The sequence below is a fragment of the Solanum verrucosum genome, unplaced genomic scaffold, assembly GCF_900185275.1.
Source record: "Solanum verrucosum unplaced genomic scaffold, falcon-dt-bn FXZP01000261.1, whole genome shotgun sequence".
Lineage (NCBI taxonomy): Eukaryota > Viridiplantae > Streptophyta > Magnoliopsida > Solanales > Solanaceae > Solanum > Solanum verrucosum.
In genome coordinates, this window is record NW_026019969.1 from 13,311,461 (window position 1) to 13,330,701 (window position 19,241).

A 19,241-nucleotide genomic window follows, 5' to 3' on the forward strand; every position below is an offset into this window, starting at 1 on the left:
ATCTAGGAGAGAGTGAGAGGGTGTTCATCTGAAATTACTCGACAAAAGTTTATATATATATATATATGCGGGCTGTTATCCTTAATTGGATGAAACAGTGGTTGACTTGGCTTTCTTGGTATCATACTGTAGCATTACAGATTTTGAATCCCTTGAATACAAGATTAAAGGTTGCCTCATTGATTTAGAATTCAACATTCACCTTAAGGTTCCAGCTTCAAATCCTATGCACTGGACCGCGCCACTAATAACTAATACGAACTCGAAGTTTCCTTTTATAATTCCCAAAACCTTTTTCATAATCGCTCTCTTAATTATATCATTTCTAAGAAACCTCAAAAATGACTATTTCATTATATTTCACCCATATCCAAATTGTTTATTAAATAACCATACTATTTTATGTTGTTTCTACTCTAATATTCTTAATTAATTCAGTCATTGCGATAACACATTATTTATAAATTTCACTTCACCGCATCCAATCCCTTTTTATGGTCACCTGACACCAACTTGCTACAATGTTTGAAAAGTTTAACGGTAAAAGGGACATTCTTGTCCAAACTTTATTTTAACATTAACGACCCTTTGCAACAATCAAGAGTCCACTAAAACGTTTTGCCACACATTCATTCACTCCCACAGCTCTACAAAATGGTCTGACATCTCTTTTGCAACTTCCAAAATGGCATCTTTTTCTATCAAATTTTTGGCACCTTCATTGCCAAATCCAACTAGATTTTCCAAGAGTACTATTGTCAAGCTCAATGCAACTCCGCCGCAGACAGTGGCTGCGGTGGGGCCTCCAGAGGTTGCTGCTGAGAGACTAGAACCAAGAGTTGAGGAAAAAGATGGATATTGGATACTAAAAGAGCAGTTTAGGCAAGGTATTAATCCTCAAGAGAAGGTGAAGATTGAGAAGGAACCTATGAAGTTGTTCATGGAAAATGGTATTGAAGAGTTAGCTAAGATTCCAATTGAAGAGATAGATCAATCTAAGCTTACTAAGGATGACATCGATGTTAGGCTTAAGTGGCTTGGCCTCTTCCATAGGAGAAAGAATCAATGTAAGTACTCAACCTCAAGTCCACACCATATGTAATAATAACTAACTCAACTATCAAAAGCCGATTCAGAATTTAAACTTTATAGATTCAGTTTGTTTATGGCAATGACACTATATGTTATGGTAATGACACTAAAGGATTTCATTTTTTCATTTTTTAAAAGTATTTTTAAATATTAATTTGTGATTAGATTTGATATCCAAATTCACAGTCGAATGTAAAGAAGTTTTACTCTCGAAATCTAAACTGTACCACATATAAATTGGAACAGGGTGAGTATAGGTTTTCACATGTATATCTATATTCCGTGTCAAAACTGATGCATTCGGTTGAATCCATCATTTGTATGGTGCACCCGCCTCTATCACATACATCTCATCCGCCTAACTCTGTACTGCATGAAACGCCTTTTTAAAACACTGATTTTCATTACCAAATTTGGTGTGACCAGATGGGAGATTCATGATGAGGTTGAAACTTCCAAATGGAGTAACAACGAGTGCTCAAACTCGATATTTGGCAAGTGTGATAAGGAAATACGGGGAGGAAGGATGTGCTGATATTACGACAAGGCAAAATTGGCAGATTCGTGGGGTTGTGCTACCTGATGTGCCTGAGATTCTGAAGGGACTTGAAGAAGTTGGCTTGACTAGTTTGCAGAGTGGCATGGATAATGTCAGGAATCCAGTTGGAAATCCTCTGGCTGGAATTGATCCTGAAGAAATAGTTGACACAAGACCTTACACTAATTTGCTCTCCCAATTTATCACTGGTAATTCACGAGGCAATCCGGCAGTTTCTAACTTGTAAGTCTTCCATACAGTATATATGTCGTTGATTCGTGCTATAATCATTTTGTTGGTTCTCTTGTGTGAGAAGATTAAAGTGGTTTCATTAACAGGAATTTTGCAATGTTTTGATTTTATTGTAGGCCAAGGAAGTGGAATCCGTGTGTAGTAGGCTCTCATGATCTTTATGAGCACCCTCATATCAATGATCTTGCATACATGCCTGCCATAAAAGATGGACGATTCGGATTCAACCTGCTTGTGGGAGGGTTCTTCAGTGCCAAACGATGTGATGAGGCAATTCCTCTTGATGCATGGGTTCCAGCTGATGATGTTGTTCCGGTTTGCAAAGCAATACTGGAAGCTTTTAGAGATCTTGGTTTCAGAGGGAACAGGCAGAAATGTAGAATGATGTGGTTAATCGATGAACTGGTGAGTGATACATCGGTACATTCACCGTTGTCATGCTTGCTTTGTCTCAAGTTTTAACAAATGGCCTCAACAAAGTTTTCTAAGTTTGATTTGATAATGTTCTATAGCAAGTCCTACTTCATGTAATGGTGAAAACTGATGGATTGGTTCTCATCTAGAGGGGGGTATCTGTTACGTAGGTAGATCAGAATTTTCGTTAGATGGTCTAACTTGCTCCAATTTCAACTAATGCAGGGTGTAGAAGGATTCAGGGCAGAGGTCGAAAAGAGAATGCCTCAGCAAGAGCTAGAGAGATCATCTCCGGAAGACTTGGTTCAGAAACAATGGGAAAGAAGAGATTATCTTGGTGTACATCCACAAAAACAGGAAAGCTATAGTTTTATTGGTCTTCACATTCCAGTGGGTCGTGTCCAAGCAGACGACATGGATGATCTAGCTCGTTTGGCTGATGAGTATGGCTCAGGAGAGCTACGGCTGACTGTGGAACAGAACATTATTATTCCCAACATTGAGAACTCAAAGATTGAGGCACTGCTAAAAGAGCCTATTTTGAGCAAATTTTCACCTGATCCACCTATTCTCATGAAAGGTTTAGTGGCTTGTACTGGTAACCAGTTTTGTGGACAAGCCATAATTGAGACAAAAGCTCGTTCCCTGAAGATCACCGAAGAGGTTCAAAGGCAAGTATCTCTAACGAGGCCAGTAAGGATGCACTGGACAGGCTGCCCGAATACGTGTGCACAAGTTCAAGTTGCAGACATTGGATTCATGGGATGCCTGACTAGAGATAAGGACAAGAAGACTGTGGAAGGCGCCGATGTTTTCTTAGGAGGCAGAATAGGGAGTGATTCACATTTGGGAGAAGTATACAAGAAAGCCGTTCCGTGTGATGAATTAGTACCACTTATTGTGGACTTACTAGTTAACAACTTTGGTGCAGTTCCACGAGAAAGAGAAGAAACAGAAGACTAATAAAATTTGGATTAGATTATAATGATGGAATGTGCAATTATGTCTAGAGATTATGGAGGTATATAGTTGAGAGCTGGTTTGATTTATCAGAAATATGTTGTGTTCATATCATTTATTGTTACGATAAATCAACACAAACATTCCTACCTACCTGAGAATTATTACATACTATATTCTTTTGAAGCAAATTGCATCCATCCTCCTCTATTGAATATTATTAATACCGTGTTGTTCCTTGTAACTGCAATATCATTTTTTTCGGATGTCATGCTTCTTTGAGTCAGTTCTTGCAAGAGATTTGCTCGCAAGAACTGATTCTCTGATTACATAGTTTCAGTCTTTGTAATTGCAAAACATGTTGTAGTGACTAGTGAGTACAAAGAGACAGCAAGAAAGAGCAAGATTTCCTTGTTTCTTCAACTTCCATCCTTCAAGACCCAATTTTTTTTTTTTTGCTCCCTGAAAGAATATACTAGAAAGATAATATATCCCTTTTATTTTCCTAATTAGTTTTTGTAAAAAAAGGAAAAGAGAATTCCGTTTCTTTACAAGATATGGAAAGGATAAAATTGGAGAATTTGGTTTCTATAAAAATAAAAATCAGTAAATTTCTACCCAAAAACTATATAATTCTAATCCTAATCCACTAAGGAAAACGAATTATAATCAACAAATTCTAATCCTAATCAACTTAGGAAAGATGTTACCTTCTATAAATACAGTATATTTTTCACGTCTCCTCATAGTTTTGCCTTACAAACCTAATCTCTTTTGTTCTCCTTAATTTCTTTCTCTGCTTTGATGGCTTCTCAATGCAGCAGCCGCTGTTTATTGATCTTGTTTTTACTCTCTTCCTGTCTTCTTCTTGTTTCTTCTTTCTCTCTGGCGAAAGAAGCTGTACTACTTGGTCCCTTTGATTCCATATACAATTTAGGGGATGCTGATTCTTCTTTGACATCATCAGCCACTAATCATATTTCTGTGACCCTCAATTTGCCTTCTCCACAACCCTACACCCAAGAAGGCACTGAATTCGTCGAGTCTGGTCTGAATTTTGCGACCCCTGGAGCAACCATCATGAAACCCTTTTTCTTCCTCAAGAATGGCATCCCACCACCTCCTCAGTCTCATGACCTATCACAGATTGTCACATTCATGAAGTTCTTTTATAAACATTGCTTCAACTTTCATGACTGTGGAAAAAACAAGCTTCTTCAGAAGGCACTCATCTTTATGGATCAACCAGGCATCAACGACTACAAGCAGGCTTTTCTACATGGAAAATCTATTTCCGAGGCATCCCATCTCGTGCCTGAAGTGGTGGAGACCATTAAGAATTCAGTTGAAAGACTCATCAAAGAAGCTGAAGCTAAAACTGTTATGGTTTCTGGAATTGTACCCATGGGCTGCTTTCCGGGTTATCGAACTCTGTTTCCTGAAGGCGATTCAATTGACAAAAGCAGATGCCACAAGGGACTGAATATGTTCGCAAAGCTTCACAATGATCACCTTTGGCAAGCAGTTCTAGAGCTGCGTTTGAAATACCCTGATGTTCACATCATATATGCAGATTACTACAAAGCGTTCATGGCCCTTCTAAAGAACCACGCCTTTCTGGGATTCAAAAAGAATACTTTGATGAAGTCATGTCGTGGCAGTGGCGATGGTCTGTTCAACTTTGATATGCAGAAGAAGTGTAAAGATGACGGAGCATGTTCTGATAGGGCTTCTTATATACATTGGGATGGATTTCAACTGACCCCCGAGGCTTTGGAGAACCTGATTGATACACTCTTCAGCCAAAAAGGGTTCATATTTCCAGAATTCAAGTTTGGAGAAGATACAGCAGCAGTAGAAAGGCATCATTCCAGGAATCAAAGACATGTCTTCTATTGTTAGGCATTTACTCTTCGTCTAAGACAGTTGTTTATGTTCAGTTACGTCTCAGTAAATAGTATGGGTTCAAAGACTAGGCCCTGAGTGATTCATACAGAGGAATGCCCCTCTTAGCTTCTGTAACAACTAACTATAATTTTGAGTTTTATCAAATAAAAGAACCCTGATTTAATTCAAACATTATTCTAGAGATGATTTAAATGTTTATTAAGTACTCTGTTTATCTTGTTGTGTTATCTTTCAACCTTATTCTTAAGCCTGAGATTAACAACTAAGGGTTTGACTGTTTGTATTCTACCAAACTTTGGCGCTCAAATAATCTATTGAATCTTCTTTTACTGTTCTGGTGTACTGTTTATCACATGCTCCACTTCAATACTCACCATCAAGGTTCCAATAATATCTATCTAAGATGACGTAAGAGACTAAACACAATGTCACCTGCAAACTTGCACATATTTTCGTTATTAGTTCAGATATGCTCTACAATATGAGAACATCTCCCTATCATAAGGAGCACTTTTACTGTCCTACCATGCTCGACACGTATGATAAATGTCACCTCCCAATCGAGAGAAAACCTCAGTCATGCAGGGGCATCAAGTCAATGGCAATAGATGGTCTTTTTTCCAAAGGGAGAACCTCAAAACTCATAGGAATCCAATTACAGTGAGAACAAAGTAAAAGCAATACAGAAGAGATACACTTCTTTGAAAGGACGTGTACATTAGGGATAAATCTAAAAATGTTTACAATGAATATTATTAACTGCGATACCTATTTTTTTATTGCAAAGAAGCTTTCACTTTCTGCACAAGAACTAAAAACCAAATCCCCTCCTGAAGCGAAAACCAAATATCTTCGAACTTGGTTGATCCAATAGCCAATCAATTGATTGCTGTAGTAAAATTTGCCAAAAGTAGCAATTTGCCCCTAATAAAAATAATTTCATCAGTCAACAATACTGGCTTGCAAATATCTTGTTTTCTAAACTATGAAAGAAACTTCCAATGGTAACACAGTGATACCCAAAACAAAGAATCACTTGCATTGCTGTCCTGACTACATTTAACAGCTTGAATATCAAAGGTAACTGGTGTTTCTATTAACAACATTTTAGAAATTCATAATTGAAGAATTCCACATCACAAGGTTAAGTCAATTACTTAAATGGTCAAATATTAAAGAGAAACTTTAATCACACAGACTATTATAAAGGGATTACAAGTATAGTTAAGCATAGTTAAGAAACCACACATTATTGGATGACTTTGTCATCATAACATTTACATTTAAGTCTAAATGTATTTCAAACAGCCTTTAAAGTTGGAAGTTCAAATTGTTGCTGAAAGTATTCAAGAGCAGTCAAGAGAAACCTCTTGTCTGAGTAAGCATTACAATCTAGACCTTAGCATAGAGGACATTCATTTAATTGGAAAGGAAGTAAAAAAGGGCACAAAATCAGCTTAATGCACTGCAGAAGGAATACGAGTTTTGACTCTCAGAACTACTAATCTATTATCATTAATGGAGTACCTTTTATTCGGGAGACCGAGATTCAGTGCAGGCAGACTTACTACTACCAAGTACAAAAGATTGCATTCAAGATTCCCTTTGACCCTTTAAAATATGAAAAGAGCACACATGCACCTTACAATAGACAAAAATATGTCTCAAACAAATAAAACGCCCAGCAAAATTTTCTCCCTTTCGCATTCATAAAACACCTTTTGCCAAGTATTGGCACCTGTATTATTTTTCTTTATTGATAACCAAAAGAAAGGTGCCTGTATCATTTTTAGGGCACAAGTAGCAGCGAGTTTCAATATGGAAATGAATCTAATTTTAGGAGAACAAATATTATTACCAGTTCAAATACTTGTCGCCAAAAAGTTACAGTCCATTCTGTTCAGGATCAGCAACTACTGAATCAGGCAGCGTCGTTTCTACTGACTTCCTAGGCCTTCTGTACCAGAGGAAAGCAAACCACAAAGTTCTGAACAATGCCCCATTTGCAAGGTGTGGGATAAAAATCCGACCCCAATATGGATAATATGGTCCCGGCAACTTTAGCAGTGTGAAGAAAAGGCCAGTGACAATCAAATGCCAAGGAACATCTGCATTCTAACATTGTAAACAGAGCAAGAAACATGTCAGAATACAACCAGAATCCATTCATGTTGTTTTATTCTTGGACAAAGAAGCAGAACAACTCTAGACATATAGCACAAACATGTGGTCATCATTGCAAAAAGCCAAACCAGGATAAGTTGAAGTTAGCGGGAAAAAGAAACAAGGATAGGCAAACAGAATAACAGAGATGGAAGAGTTTGTTACTGTAGAAAATAATTGCGAACATTTTTTCAATCTAGTTTCCAAGTTTTACCAACTAGGCAATGAAACTCTAGAGGCCATCTAATAGATCACCTTTTCGTTTTGTTTGAGAAATGATCTAATAGATGCATTTAAATTGGTAACATTTCATATTTTATTTATGTAGAAGACATAATTAAGCAAAACGAAAGTGTGCTTTCCCTTACAACTCAAGCTTTTAGATGAGGTGTTCACACATGAAACACAACTGTATCAGCAACATGGAATTTAACCATCAACAGTCTTCTACTGGAATTTCATGAACAATGTAGAGCAAAACGATCACCTTGAGATATGGAGATGACTCCAAAGCTGCTGACTTTAAGATGCCAGCAATAGCAACACCAGCAAGAAAAGGAAGCAGGGTGATATAAAGCTTCCTCTCATGTGCACAGTAAGACAACTCACTGATTGAGGTAACTACAAGTACGGGTACATACAAGTATTTGGTAACTGTCAAAACAATGTCAAGAATAAGTTGAACAAAATGGTCCAGAGCTCTATTCCAAGGGAAACTCTTGACTGGTGCAGGAGTATTGTCCCACAATTTCCTTGCCTGGTCTATTACGTTCTCCAAGTTAAATTTGTGAGGTTCATCTGATCGTCCAGCTGCTATGTTCATATTGCAGATTATTTTTGGTCTTGAAATTGGACGTGTCCCGTTTGATCTGATGCTCAAAATGCACATATTAGACTTAGTCAACGATGGTAAAATCTGCCAAGATAGAAGGAGACTGTCATCCAGATTGAGTAAACAGGAGAAAAGAAGCAAACCAGGAAAAAGAGGAATAACAAGAACGACAACAATAACAATAAAGTAAGAGCAACAAAAGCAAGAAAAGAACCAAAACAATGGCAACAGAAAAAAGAAACAACAATAGTAGTTGTACTAGTAGTGGGTACTGGACAACAACCAACCACTAACCTAGTAATCCAAATGAAGGGCTACAAACTTTCTCAAATTAAATTGTCAAACAAAAAAGGAATGAAGTCAGGGGCGATTTTATGTATTAATTTTGGGTCATCCGAACCCGTGGTCATCCGACTAAACTCGATATATTACTTCTATAATTATTAAAGAATATATTAAATTAAAGCTTGTTGAACCCGTTCTCAAAATGGCTGGATGGTTCACTGGTATCATTGCAAGATTTCAACTCACAGGTCGCAGGTTCGATCCCAGGCAGCCCCAATTCGCTCCAATGTATTTTTATTAACTAAAAACACATTTTTCCTTCAAAAAAAAAAGTTCTACAAGTCAAAACTTCAAAAGTTTCCTTCCCACACACTTTCCAAGTTCCAACAATATTTTTCTTCTCTCTTCAAATTTGTTTTCTATTTTCCACACAAAGAAGAAGCTTCAAGTCTCCAACTTCAAGTCAAGAATTTAGAGAAATCATCATTGTCAAAGTTTAAGGTAATTTTAGTTTGTGATTTCTCTTTTTAATAAACAAACTAACAAGATAAAAAACAATAATATATATATATATATATATATGTATATATCACTTTAATTTTAGGATTTTCATATAAAAAAATCTTGTCATTATAATAGGAAATAATCAATAGCTAAAGAATTGATAATCTCAAACTTACATATTTTGCGGATGTAACTTGTAATGAATAAGTTTCATATTATATTATCAATTTTGAAGGGTGTGATTCTTTTTTTTTTTTAAATGTGAAAGGGGTGTGATTCCCTTATTTTTTAAATGTGAAAGGGGTGTGATTCCTCTTCTTTCTATGAATATGTGATTTCGAATGCAAAAGAGGCATAAGTCCTCTTTTTATTATGAATGTGTGATTTTCTTATTGTTAAATGTGAAAGGGGTGTGATTCCTCTATTTTAGTTAGATTTGCAAGGATTGTGATTCCTCTATTTTATTTGAACTTGCAAGGGTGTGATTCCCTTATTTTTTATTGTGAAAGATATGAGATTCTCTTATTTTATTTTAAATTTGCTAGTTAAATTTGTGACTAAGTTGAATAGTTATTTGCAAGAATAGTTGACTAAGTTGAATAGCTACGGCAAGTGTGGAAAGAGCATTCTCCTCAATGAAGCTCATCAAAAATGATCTACGTAATAGCATTGGTGAAGAATTTTTGAATGGATGTTTAGTTTGTAAGATAGAGCGGAAGATATTTGAAAATGTAAGTAATGATGCTATTATAGATCGTTTTCAAAATATGAAGTGTCGTCGAGTACAATTGTAAACTGATGATATTTTTTGTGGTAATGTAATTTTTATGTATTGCTCGCTTAGTTATTGTTATTATAAATTTTTTGATCTTATCTTTAAAGCAATGGTGCACCCGTTTTCTTAAAATCCTGGATTCGCCTCTGAATGAAGTAAGTGACATTCCCATATGGATGTAAAATATAGAATTAGATGGTAGCTTGGTTTTAATACAACAAGAACCTGAACAAATGACTAAAAGAAGAACAAAGAGAAAAGCCTATCAAGTTTCAACAACCAGCTGTACATGGATATGAGAATATATCAACAACAACAACAACAACAAGTAGGGTCTGACAGGATAGAGTGTACGCAAACAATACAAAATTTCTCCGTGCCATAAGTAAAGAAAAATTCCAGTAATTATCAAGAAATCCAATTCTTTAAATCAAGAATCACATACATGCTTAAATATTTCAAGAAACGCATAAAACCACGCTAAGAATTTAAAGAATAGAGTCTAATAATAATGGAAAAACATAAAAGAGGGTAATGTTGGTCACCTGAAAACCATTGGCGGCTGGAGAATTGAGTTTGAGAGCCATCATAGCAGGGAACTGGGTTTGTGTAACTGCCATGAAAGATAAGGTCTTCTCCACATGAAATTGAGGGGTTTAAGGGATGGGTTCTTGGAGTTTGGAAGAGTGGTGCCGGATCCGGGTACACCCACTGCTTAGATTATCCATGGACCTCTAAATGGGCCGTGTATTTATAGGAAATTGAAATTGAAAATGGGGTGAAAAGACAAAGAAACCCCTCAATTTTACAATTTAGAACCGGGATGATTTTATTTTTTTAAAAAAATAATAGTTGTAAATTTTCTTTTTAATTTCAAAAAATGTCTTGTGATCTTAAAAAATTACTTTATCCATTGTTTAAAGTTGGGTAGGGTCGGTCCGGAGGGTAAGCATTATAATGGTATAGCTAGAAATTTGACGAAGAGTGTATCCCTTTGCCTAAGGTGGCTCCGCCCTTGACGCAAAACAGGCGAGGTAATCTTTTAAAGAAACATGACATTTTTGGAACTAAAAAAATCAATTTTAGAATTATTGTATTTACTCTCTGAAAAGGGTAAATATGCTCTTATATAATAGGGTATATGTACACCACTTTTTTAGTAAGGAATATCATCCCAAAGTCACAAAGTTGAGGCATATATTTATCTTTTTTCCCTTGAAAATAATAGAAGTCGTTAACATTATCTAGTTCATTCTTCGCAGAATTAAATTGGCATTTTGAGCAATATTTGAGTTGAAGTTAGAATTTTTTTCGGTGAGTATTGAATCCAAATTGTAGAAGGAACTATTACTTGTTTTGGACTTTGGTTTTGTTTACGATTATTTAGATATGATTATTAGATAGTTAAATTTAAATTTGATTAGTTTCATTAGAAAAAGGTAGATATTTGCCAAAAATAAGACAAACGACTTGAGTACAAAACTCCAAAAAACTTTATTAAATATATCCCCCTGTTTAACTTTATCTATGGCACATAATTTCCTTCTGGGGATTTGGAGTACAACAAGCAAATAAATATAGGATACAACTGATAACTAAGCCGGGAGCCCAAAACTTCTACAGCAAGCAAAACTCTTCCACAGCAAATCTTGAGGCACTCTCTACTTGTTGGAAAATAATAAGACTTCACAAATACCTGCAAGGAAGACTGGATACAAAATAAAACAGAAATGTCAAGGATGATCATATACACATTCCGACATATTGCTCAACCGTGGGGGGAATGGTAACTAAACCAAAGAATTTATAAGGCTCTTTGGACCATTATTTGCTCTCAGTGACTAGATTAGCTAGAAATTAGAATCAGGTCCAGCAGAGTATGGACAAATTGTAAATATCTGAACTTGATACTTAAATTTGAGCATCAGATGCATAATTTGACACATCAATATTCTTTTTTTGGGAAGAAATCACCTAGTGTTTAGTCTTTGCAGGGAATTGAATCTAAGACCTTATGGTGCTCAATCCACTTCATAGACCATTAGGCCACACCCTTGGGTGCAACTCAACAATATTCTACATAAAACCTAATTCAAATTACAAGCACAGGAGAAAAAAAGATCTGAACGAGAAAAAAGATTATTTCGTTACTTACAGAAAACAACTTATGCAGAACAACGGGCAGGATTTAACTAGTGCCAGTACATACATACTCATGTTGCGTCACAGAAAAGCAATTGCAAGATGGAAGAGCTTTACCTTATACCATCACGAGGATTGAGCCACAAAAAATATTCTACGGAAACAGAGGCAGGCAACCGAGTCCCAAGTTCTCTGGAATTCCCATCATTAAGTTAAGATTTTGTAAGGCTTGACCAGAAGCTCCCTTAACAAGATTATCAATCTACAAAAGGCAATTGGGAGTTCAAATTTAATAACCAACACCTAATCTAACAAAAATATCAGATGCAGAATATAGAAAAATGCTACAAAACTTACAACAGATATTATTATTGCTCTCCCAGGAATCCGATCTGGAAATACATTCATGAGGCAATAATTTGATCCTCTAACATGTCGAGTATGGGGAACTTCTTTGTTCTTCAGCAACACCACAAATTCTTCATGCTGGAGAAGGGGAAATACATACATATATCAATCATCCTAACGAGAAACATAACCATTTTACTTATGTATATGCAGATGGAATGATTTATCATAACTACTTTTTTGGACTCTAAAAATGACAGGATAACTGCTCTACTCACACAAAGATATATATCTCAAACTCTTATGTGGGTGGGATGAAAGGTAATATAAAACAAGTCAACAACATCCTCATTCCAGTTACAACTACAAACGGTATCTAAGAATCACAAAGAGTAGCATAAAACCTTCTATAAAAAATGAGAACTCTTTCAAAAATGAAAAGGAAAAGAAAAATATTGGGATGTCGTATAGTAAGAAACCTCAGAATACATTGAGAACAGAATTAATTGAGGAATATACTAACAGGAGAAATGGAGTTCTATTGGTCAAGGCGCAGAAACAAAAATGGTAATGAAATCCATGAATAAAATGCTGCTCCAGTAATGCGGCAGAAAGTACATACCTCATAGCAGTTACCAAGGTGATCTTTCAAATCCTGAGTTGTCACTCCTGGAGCCATTTCCACATAAATAGTCGATTGCATACCACGGCTCTGTAGCACAAAAAGGAACAGATAAAAAAACATCCTAAAAGAATGACCTGCTGAGCAGGGCAGCTAGACAAACTAGAACTGGGTTCAGCTATTAGCCTATTACCATTGGCATAAGATGTGGAGTGAAGCTAACAGTAACTTTTGAATTTGCAGCTTCTGATAATCCTTGTTCAATCTCTGGCACTGTAAATAAAATCAGAACTCTCACTAGTAAGATTACACTTGATAAGAAATTCTGAAGCAAAACTCAGGTGAATGGAGATTTTGTCAGCATGACCTACTCGTTTTGTGAACTTCTGAAAACTTGAGGTACATTACATGATAAAAACAGGCACATGGAAGAGATAAACAAATGAACTTCATGCAGAACCAGTCACTCAACTGGTACCATTAAGTTGAAAGTTTTTGGGTTTCTCTGACATAAGATTACTTCTAAACTAAGGTCAATTACAAAATAGATTGCCATATTCATCAAATAATGAGTATTGTTATGTGATCCTAGTGTATTGGCTTAATAATAGTCTTCCATTTTACAGCAAAATACTGTTTCTGCCCTACTAAGAAAGAATTATGTTATTGCTATTTGAAAAGACAGAAGAATTTTGCTTCTTCTTTTTTTATGAGTAGACTTTTAATATTTTGATGTATAACTTCTTAAAATATTTTTTATCCATTTCTGAATTGGTTCAACCTTCAGCTTAGTCCAATAGAGTATCATGTTAAGGTGAGATGAATTGTCAATTTTTGATACTCCCTCTGTCCCAATTTACGTGTCTTACTTTGTTTTTTGGTCTGTCCCAAAAAGAGTCCCTTCATATATTTAGTAAGTTTTTCAATCCCAACATTCTACCTGGCAAGTTTAAGACCATAAAATTTAAAGTACTACACATATCTTTTATTTAAGACCACAAGGTTCAAAAGCCTCCCTTTATTTCTTAAATTGTGTGCTCAGTCAAACTAAGACACTTAAATTGAGAGGGAGGGAGTAATTCTAATGTAGCTCTTAAATTTGTAAATTTTCCCATTAAAAACTTAAGAAACAATAACTTGGACAATTTGGATTAACAAATAAAGCTTCATTATTTGCACAGCTAAAATGGATTACTGACCATGCCGATGTCTGGTTATACCATAAGAATGTATTCCTTCGGCTATTTCAGTGTACAAATTTGCTTCCTTTGCACCACGACCTGGAAGATAAAGTTTGAGAAGCCGGTTACTACTGCTAAAGTACTACCAGTGGCAGTCATGACTAGGAAAGGGTACAGAAAAGTACAAAACCTGCTCCACTAACACCAGATTTTGAGTCAATAATTATGTTTCTTATTTCAATGAGGTTGGACTGCAAAAATAAAGAAAGAATCAATCAAGAGTGAGCCATGGAAAAAACACATGAAAGGAAAAACTAAATACATTAGAATGATACAGATGTTCGAGTTCTCAACCAAAAGGGAACGTCGTAAACACAAATTGCTCTTCCAGTGTATGAGCACTATAGCATTTGTGCATCAAACACCTTAGGCTGACGGCAAGCAAAGAAAATCATGCCTCAAAATTACAAAACACAATTTTCAGTCATATTTTGTAAAACGAGCTGGCATATGGGATGCCATTTTTCTGAGCAAAAAAAACTTGCATCCCTGAGCTTACCGAGGAATCTCTTGCTAATTCAGAATCAAGACTGACACGAGGAAAACCATTTTTCTCAAGAAAGAGGGATCATAAGATTTTCAGAAAATTGTAGCAGAAACCCATGACTTCAGATATTAGAAACTGGAACAAAAAGAAAACCTCTGGTGAAAGACACTTTCAAAGTCACAATACAGGCCTTTGAATTCACCTACATTAGAACCTTGGAATTTAGTCAGATACTCACTCAGTTGGAATATGTTTCCACTAAATTATAAAAAAAAATTTAGAAAAAAGTGCTTCTGGATGACTAAAGAAGTTGCACAAACATTGAAATTGCTTGCCTAGGATGTCGGAAACTAGCTTTTGATTAAAAAGCAGCTGAATATTCGTTGTAGATAGGATAGTTTAAAGGTTAAAAGGACACAGATAAAACCATGAGAAGCAGGTCAAATGAAAGGTTATTTTTGAGAAGATTTTTTCTTCTTATAGTTTTATAAGGGATGATTCATTTAAAATTCAGATTTTCCAGCAAAGGAGGCCTATGGGTAGATCCTTCCATTTTCAAGAAATCTTGACAAACTCATAATACATGCAATAAAAGATATGCTTTGTTTTTCAACTTAGACACAAACCTTGATCAAGGGAATAAGAGGAAGTTGAACAGATGTTGGATAACAGCCAGGATTTGCAACTAGACGTGCACTTTGAATTGCTCTCCTTGAAATCTCTGTCAAGCCATAGACTGCTTCTTTCTGCATCAGTTGAAAAAATTCAATAAGGTGAGCTTATGTTGGCTACAAAGAGATAAAATAGGAATACTAAAGGAAAAATTCTCTCATTTTCACATGAGACTCCAAATTTTCTGGTTATGACTCTTGGATGTACACCTTCACATAATATGTTGTACACACACACACACACACACATATATATATATATATATATATATATATATATATTTATTTATTTATTTATTTATTCGTTTGATGGGTGATATAACATTATATATCTGCATCAAACATGTTCTTTTTTCTTTTTCTTTTTTCTGGAAGTACTAAGGAGGGAGAAACGAAACCAACTACTCTACCTGTAAAGCCGTTGCTTTGTGAGGCTGGCCATACCATTCCTCATACTCAGCTATATCTTGCAATCTGAAGTCCTACATGACCATCATGACGACAATAAATATAGAAAATGTATGAGATGCAGAGTAAAGAAACTATTTTAAGTACAATGGAAGTATCAAGTCTGAACTGAATGCCTACCGCAGAAAGATCAACAACTTTTAGATTTGTTGGAAGACTTTTGATAATTTCCTGCAAAATGTAAGTAATTAACAAAAATAAAAACATAAATGCAAGGCTCCGAATCTCCATTAGAAATTATGATACACAAAGTGAAACCACTATTCCTTCAATATGACGCTGATTGATTTTGGGAAATCCAAGATGTGAAATAGCTACAAACCTGAGTTGTACCATGTGGTAAACAACAAAAAACGGCATCCACAGCAGAGAAATCTGCATCTTTAACAGCGACTAGATTTGGTAGATCCTGTATGGGAATAGTAAAATTAGTACTTCATGAGCTAAATTGAAGTGAACAATCCTTTCCCTCAGAATGAAAAGAGCAGGATTGAAAATGATCTTACAACATTCTAATAAAAGAGCTAGATATAGAAGAGACTCAATCTCCTTCATGATACTTTCATTTAGCCAGAAAGTCAAGCGAAAAATAAAGATAGCAAAACATATCCATAAGTATTTATCAAATAATATCATACTTTAGTATCCTATATCAAACTAATTCAAAATTAAAGTCCAACAAGAAAGAACAAGAAATATTACAATCATGCAAATATGAAGATACATACTTGTGTGACCAGGTGAGGGAAAACAGATTCGATTGATTGGCCAGCTTTCCTGTCAGCCGTCATCAAAGTAATCTGAAAATGTGGATGATTTCGCAGGAGTCTAATAATCTGCAACAAACTTTATACTTGTCAAGTGATAATCATAGAACCAAGGGACGCACATGATATGTCTAACAATATGTGAAAACAAGAGCACGATGGTAACCAACAAAAATTATCCGAAATGACAAGATATCACACTGCAGAAACAGAAGATTAACTTAATCGCAAAAAGGGGTACAGAAAAGGGCCATTAATGTTCTAGCCACATTTAATTTTTTATCCATAATTAAAATTATAATGGGAGGAAATACTATACTCTTATTCCTCTTCCAGAATTTTCATCTCATATACAACGCATAACTTCCAATACTGAAAATATCCTAATTGAGTATATCATAATTTAGAATAATAAGTATATTCCTCCACTATGTAAAATCTCAAAAAAACGATGTGACTATCCAGACAAATTTTTAGAAGAAATGGAAGATTCATTTTCCATATTAGGAAGTATTTAAACTATCTTGGTAGTTTTAATAGCACACAACAATCAGTAATGTAGTAGCAAAGGTTATTTCCAGTTGTACCTTAAAGCACAAACCTCGCAGGTGCCAAGTTCAGAACAACTGCGTCTGCAGAGTCTCAAACAATGATCCAAGGTTCACCACTTTTACCAAAAATTGAAGTTTGTCGTTTATTAATATTATTTTTATTTTTTGGGTTTACATCTACACATGTTTGTTGAGCTTAGATTTAAAAGTATTAGAGCAACTTTTTGAATGCATCTGAGACAAATGCAATAAAAATAAAAACAAGGGAAAGAAGCAATCTCTACTAGGTGCCTTTGCACCTTAAATTTGTTCTCAGAAGAAACAATGAATCACTCGAATTTTTAATTTTTTATTTTTTAAAATGCAATTAAAATGAAACAATGAAACGCTCCAAAAACTAACTTTTAGTGCAAGAGCAATAGACATCATCTGTCAAACATAATAACTGGATTGCTGTCAAAAGAGTATAACTTTAAAATCTTATTTTTAGGCTTATTCTTTTCAAAGTTCACAGAACCAAAGGAAGTTTTTTATTTTATTTTTTATTTTTTTATAAAAAAAAAACAGAAGTTGAATGTAAAGCTAAAGTGCACTAACGTCGACAGAGGGCTTGTACTCACCTCTGAACCAGTGTAGCCACTAGCACCTAGCACACCAATACGCAACTTGTCCAATCTGTTAGCTTTACCATCCGCAAACTGCAAGCTTTGCGCTGGTGATGATGACGCCATGGAAGTAACTCTAATTCTGAGCTTACCAGCCTTAGAAACCTTCAGTTCGTCCTACAAATCACTTGTCTAATCAGAAAAAAAATATTGTACGGTACATTTCATTTGAACTATCTAAATATAGACATAGAGAATTCATAAAGCCTAATTTTGGGTAAAATAATACAAAAGCGGGATTCAAAATTGAGACTTTGGAATACATACCTGATACTTCCAAAGGCAACCTCCATTGAAGAGGTTAGAACTGACCGCAGCCAAAGAAGCCATTGGAGATTCAGAGTTTGAAGTGTGAATTTTGCAAAATGAGAAAGAGAAGAGTAAAGGGTATTTTAGTTCAATATGAAGAACAGAGCAGAATGATCCGATGGATATATGGTTTGACCCGACTCCACCTACTTCTATTTTACGCAATGATTTATTGATAAAGTAAAAGCAAATGTGAAATAAAATATTAAAATAAGTTTAAATTTATACATGCAAAGTTACCAATTAAATTAGCGCAAATTACAGAAATACACACATTTTGTTTCACTTATTTTCATTATTTCCTATTACTTTTAAAAATCTTCAAAATCCCATATTTCTTTAATGTATTCGAGCTGCATATTAATGTATCCGAGCCAGTATTTAATGTATCCGAGCTAGTTTTAAATGTATCCGAGCCAGTATTTAATGTATTCGAGCTACATATCATGTATCCGAGATAGTATTTAATGTACCCGGGCTACATATTAGTGTATCCGAGCTTCAATTATTGTATCCGATTTTTTTTAATTTTTAAGGGATTAATGTAATTAAAAACTTATTAGGGATAGATTATAATTTTATATTAAAACTATGGGATTTATGTAATTTACCCATTAAATTATTAAGCATGTACATCTACGGTCTACGTCAAGAATTGGGGCCTTATTGGCATACAATAGATTCCCACTTATTATTTTTACTTTTTTTGATGGTGGTGTAGGTTTGTATTGGAATCAGCTAAATTCGACTTTCATTAGAATTTATATGGGTGAATTAAGTATATAATAAATCAACATATCTTTTAACTTGGCTTTAGTTGGTGTTTATACCCTCTAACTTTGAGTGTGTACAAATAACCACTAAAATTGAACGAATAGACACGCTACGTGACATTCTACAGATGTGAGTGTTTGTTTGTTCAATTTAATATTAGTTTAAATGTCTACGTGTGTACGCCCAAAATTGAAATGTATAAATGTCAGCTTAAAGTCAAATTAAAGGACATATGTATGCATTATGCCTTCATTTTATTGTTCAAGTTCCAAGTAGTGTTTGTTAAAGAGAGAATCCACCTTGCACCACTTGGTGTAGTGGAATGTGGAAATATTACAATAAAAAGCAAAAGTTTCATTAGTTGAATGAACTAAGAAAACTTGAAACTCCTGAAAATATAAAGACAAGTATTGTCTAGGATGGAGGTCATAATATTGGTTTTAATTGTTGGGAACAAGTACTTTATTTGTCAA

General features: G+C 35.0%; 4 protein-coding genes across 4 annotated transcripts; 2 read left to right on the forward strand and 2 right to left on the reverse strand.

Annotated features, from left to right (window-relative positions):
• The first annotated feature begins 518 nt into the window (after positions 1–518).
• Positions 519–3,482, forward strand: LOC125816157 (ferredoxin--nitrite reductase, chloroplastic-like). Its single transcript, XM_049495750.1, has 4 exons — positions 519–1,067; positions 1,519–1,873; positions 1,999–2,287; positions 2,522–3,482. The coding sequence occupies exons 1-4, from the start codon at positions 686–688 to the stop codon at positions 3,257–3,259; spliced, it is 1,764 nt and encodes a 587-aa protein (XP_049351707.1). The 5' UTR covers positions 519–685; the 3' UTR covers positions 3,260–3,482.
• A 485-nt stretch (positions 3,483–3,967) lies between these two features.
• Positions 3,968–5,243, forward strand: LOC125816160 (GDSL esterase/lipase At5g03980-like). The gene has a single exon (XM_049495753.1). The coding sequence runs from the start codon at positions 4,061–4,063 to the stop codon at positions 5,156–5,158; it is 1,098 nt and encodes a 365-aa protein (XP_049351710.1). The 5' UTR covers positions 3,968–4,060; the 3' UTR covers positions 5,159–5,243.
• A 618-nt stretch (positions 5,244–5,861) lies between these two features.
• Positions 5,862–10,432, reverse strand: LOC125816163 (uncharacterized). Its single transcript, XM_049495757.1, has 4 exons — positions 10,269–10,432; positions 7,815–8,243; positions 7,023–7,279; positions 5,862–6,088 (listed from the first exon to the last, which is right to left on the reverse strand). The coding sequence occupies exons 1-3, from the start codon at positions 10,341–10,343 to the stop codon at positions 7,049–7,051; spliced, it is 735 nt and encodes a 244-aa protein (XP_049351714.1). The 5' UTR covers positions 10,344–10,432; the 3' UTR covers positions 5,862–6,088; positions 7,023–7,048.
• An 805-nt stretch (positions 10,433–11,237) lies between these two features.
• LOC125816159 (probable N-acetyl-gamma-glutamyl-phosphate reductase, chloroplastic) lies at positions 11,238–18,139 on the reverse strand. Its single transcript, XM_049495752.1, has 14 exons — positions 17,953–18,139; positions 17,641–17,802; positions 16,431–16,538; positions 16,025–16,111; positions 15,823–15,873; positions 15,645–15,716; positions 15,190–15,309; positions 14,207–14,267; positions 14,035–14,115; positions 13,029–13,108; positions 12,836–12,925; positions 12,223–12,351; positions 11,990–12,127; positions 11,238–11,431 (listed from the first exon to the last, which is right to left on the reverse strand). The coding sequence occupies exons 1-13, from the start codon at positions 18,013–18,015 to the stop codon at positions 12,020–12,022; spliced, it is 1,212 nt and encodes a 403-aa protein (XP_049351709.1). The 5' UTR covers positions 18,016–18,139; the 3' UTR covers positions 11,238–11,431; positions 11,990–12,019.
• Positions 18,140–19,241: the final 1,102 nt, after the last annotated feature.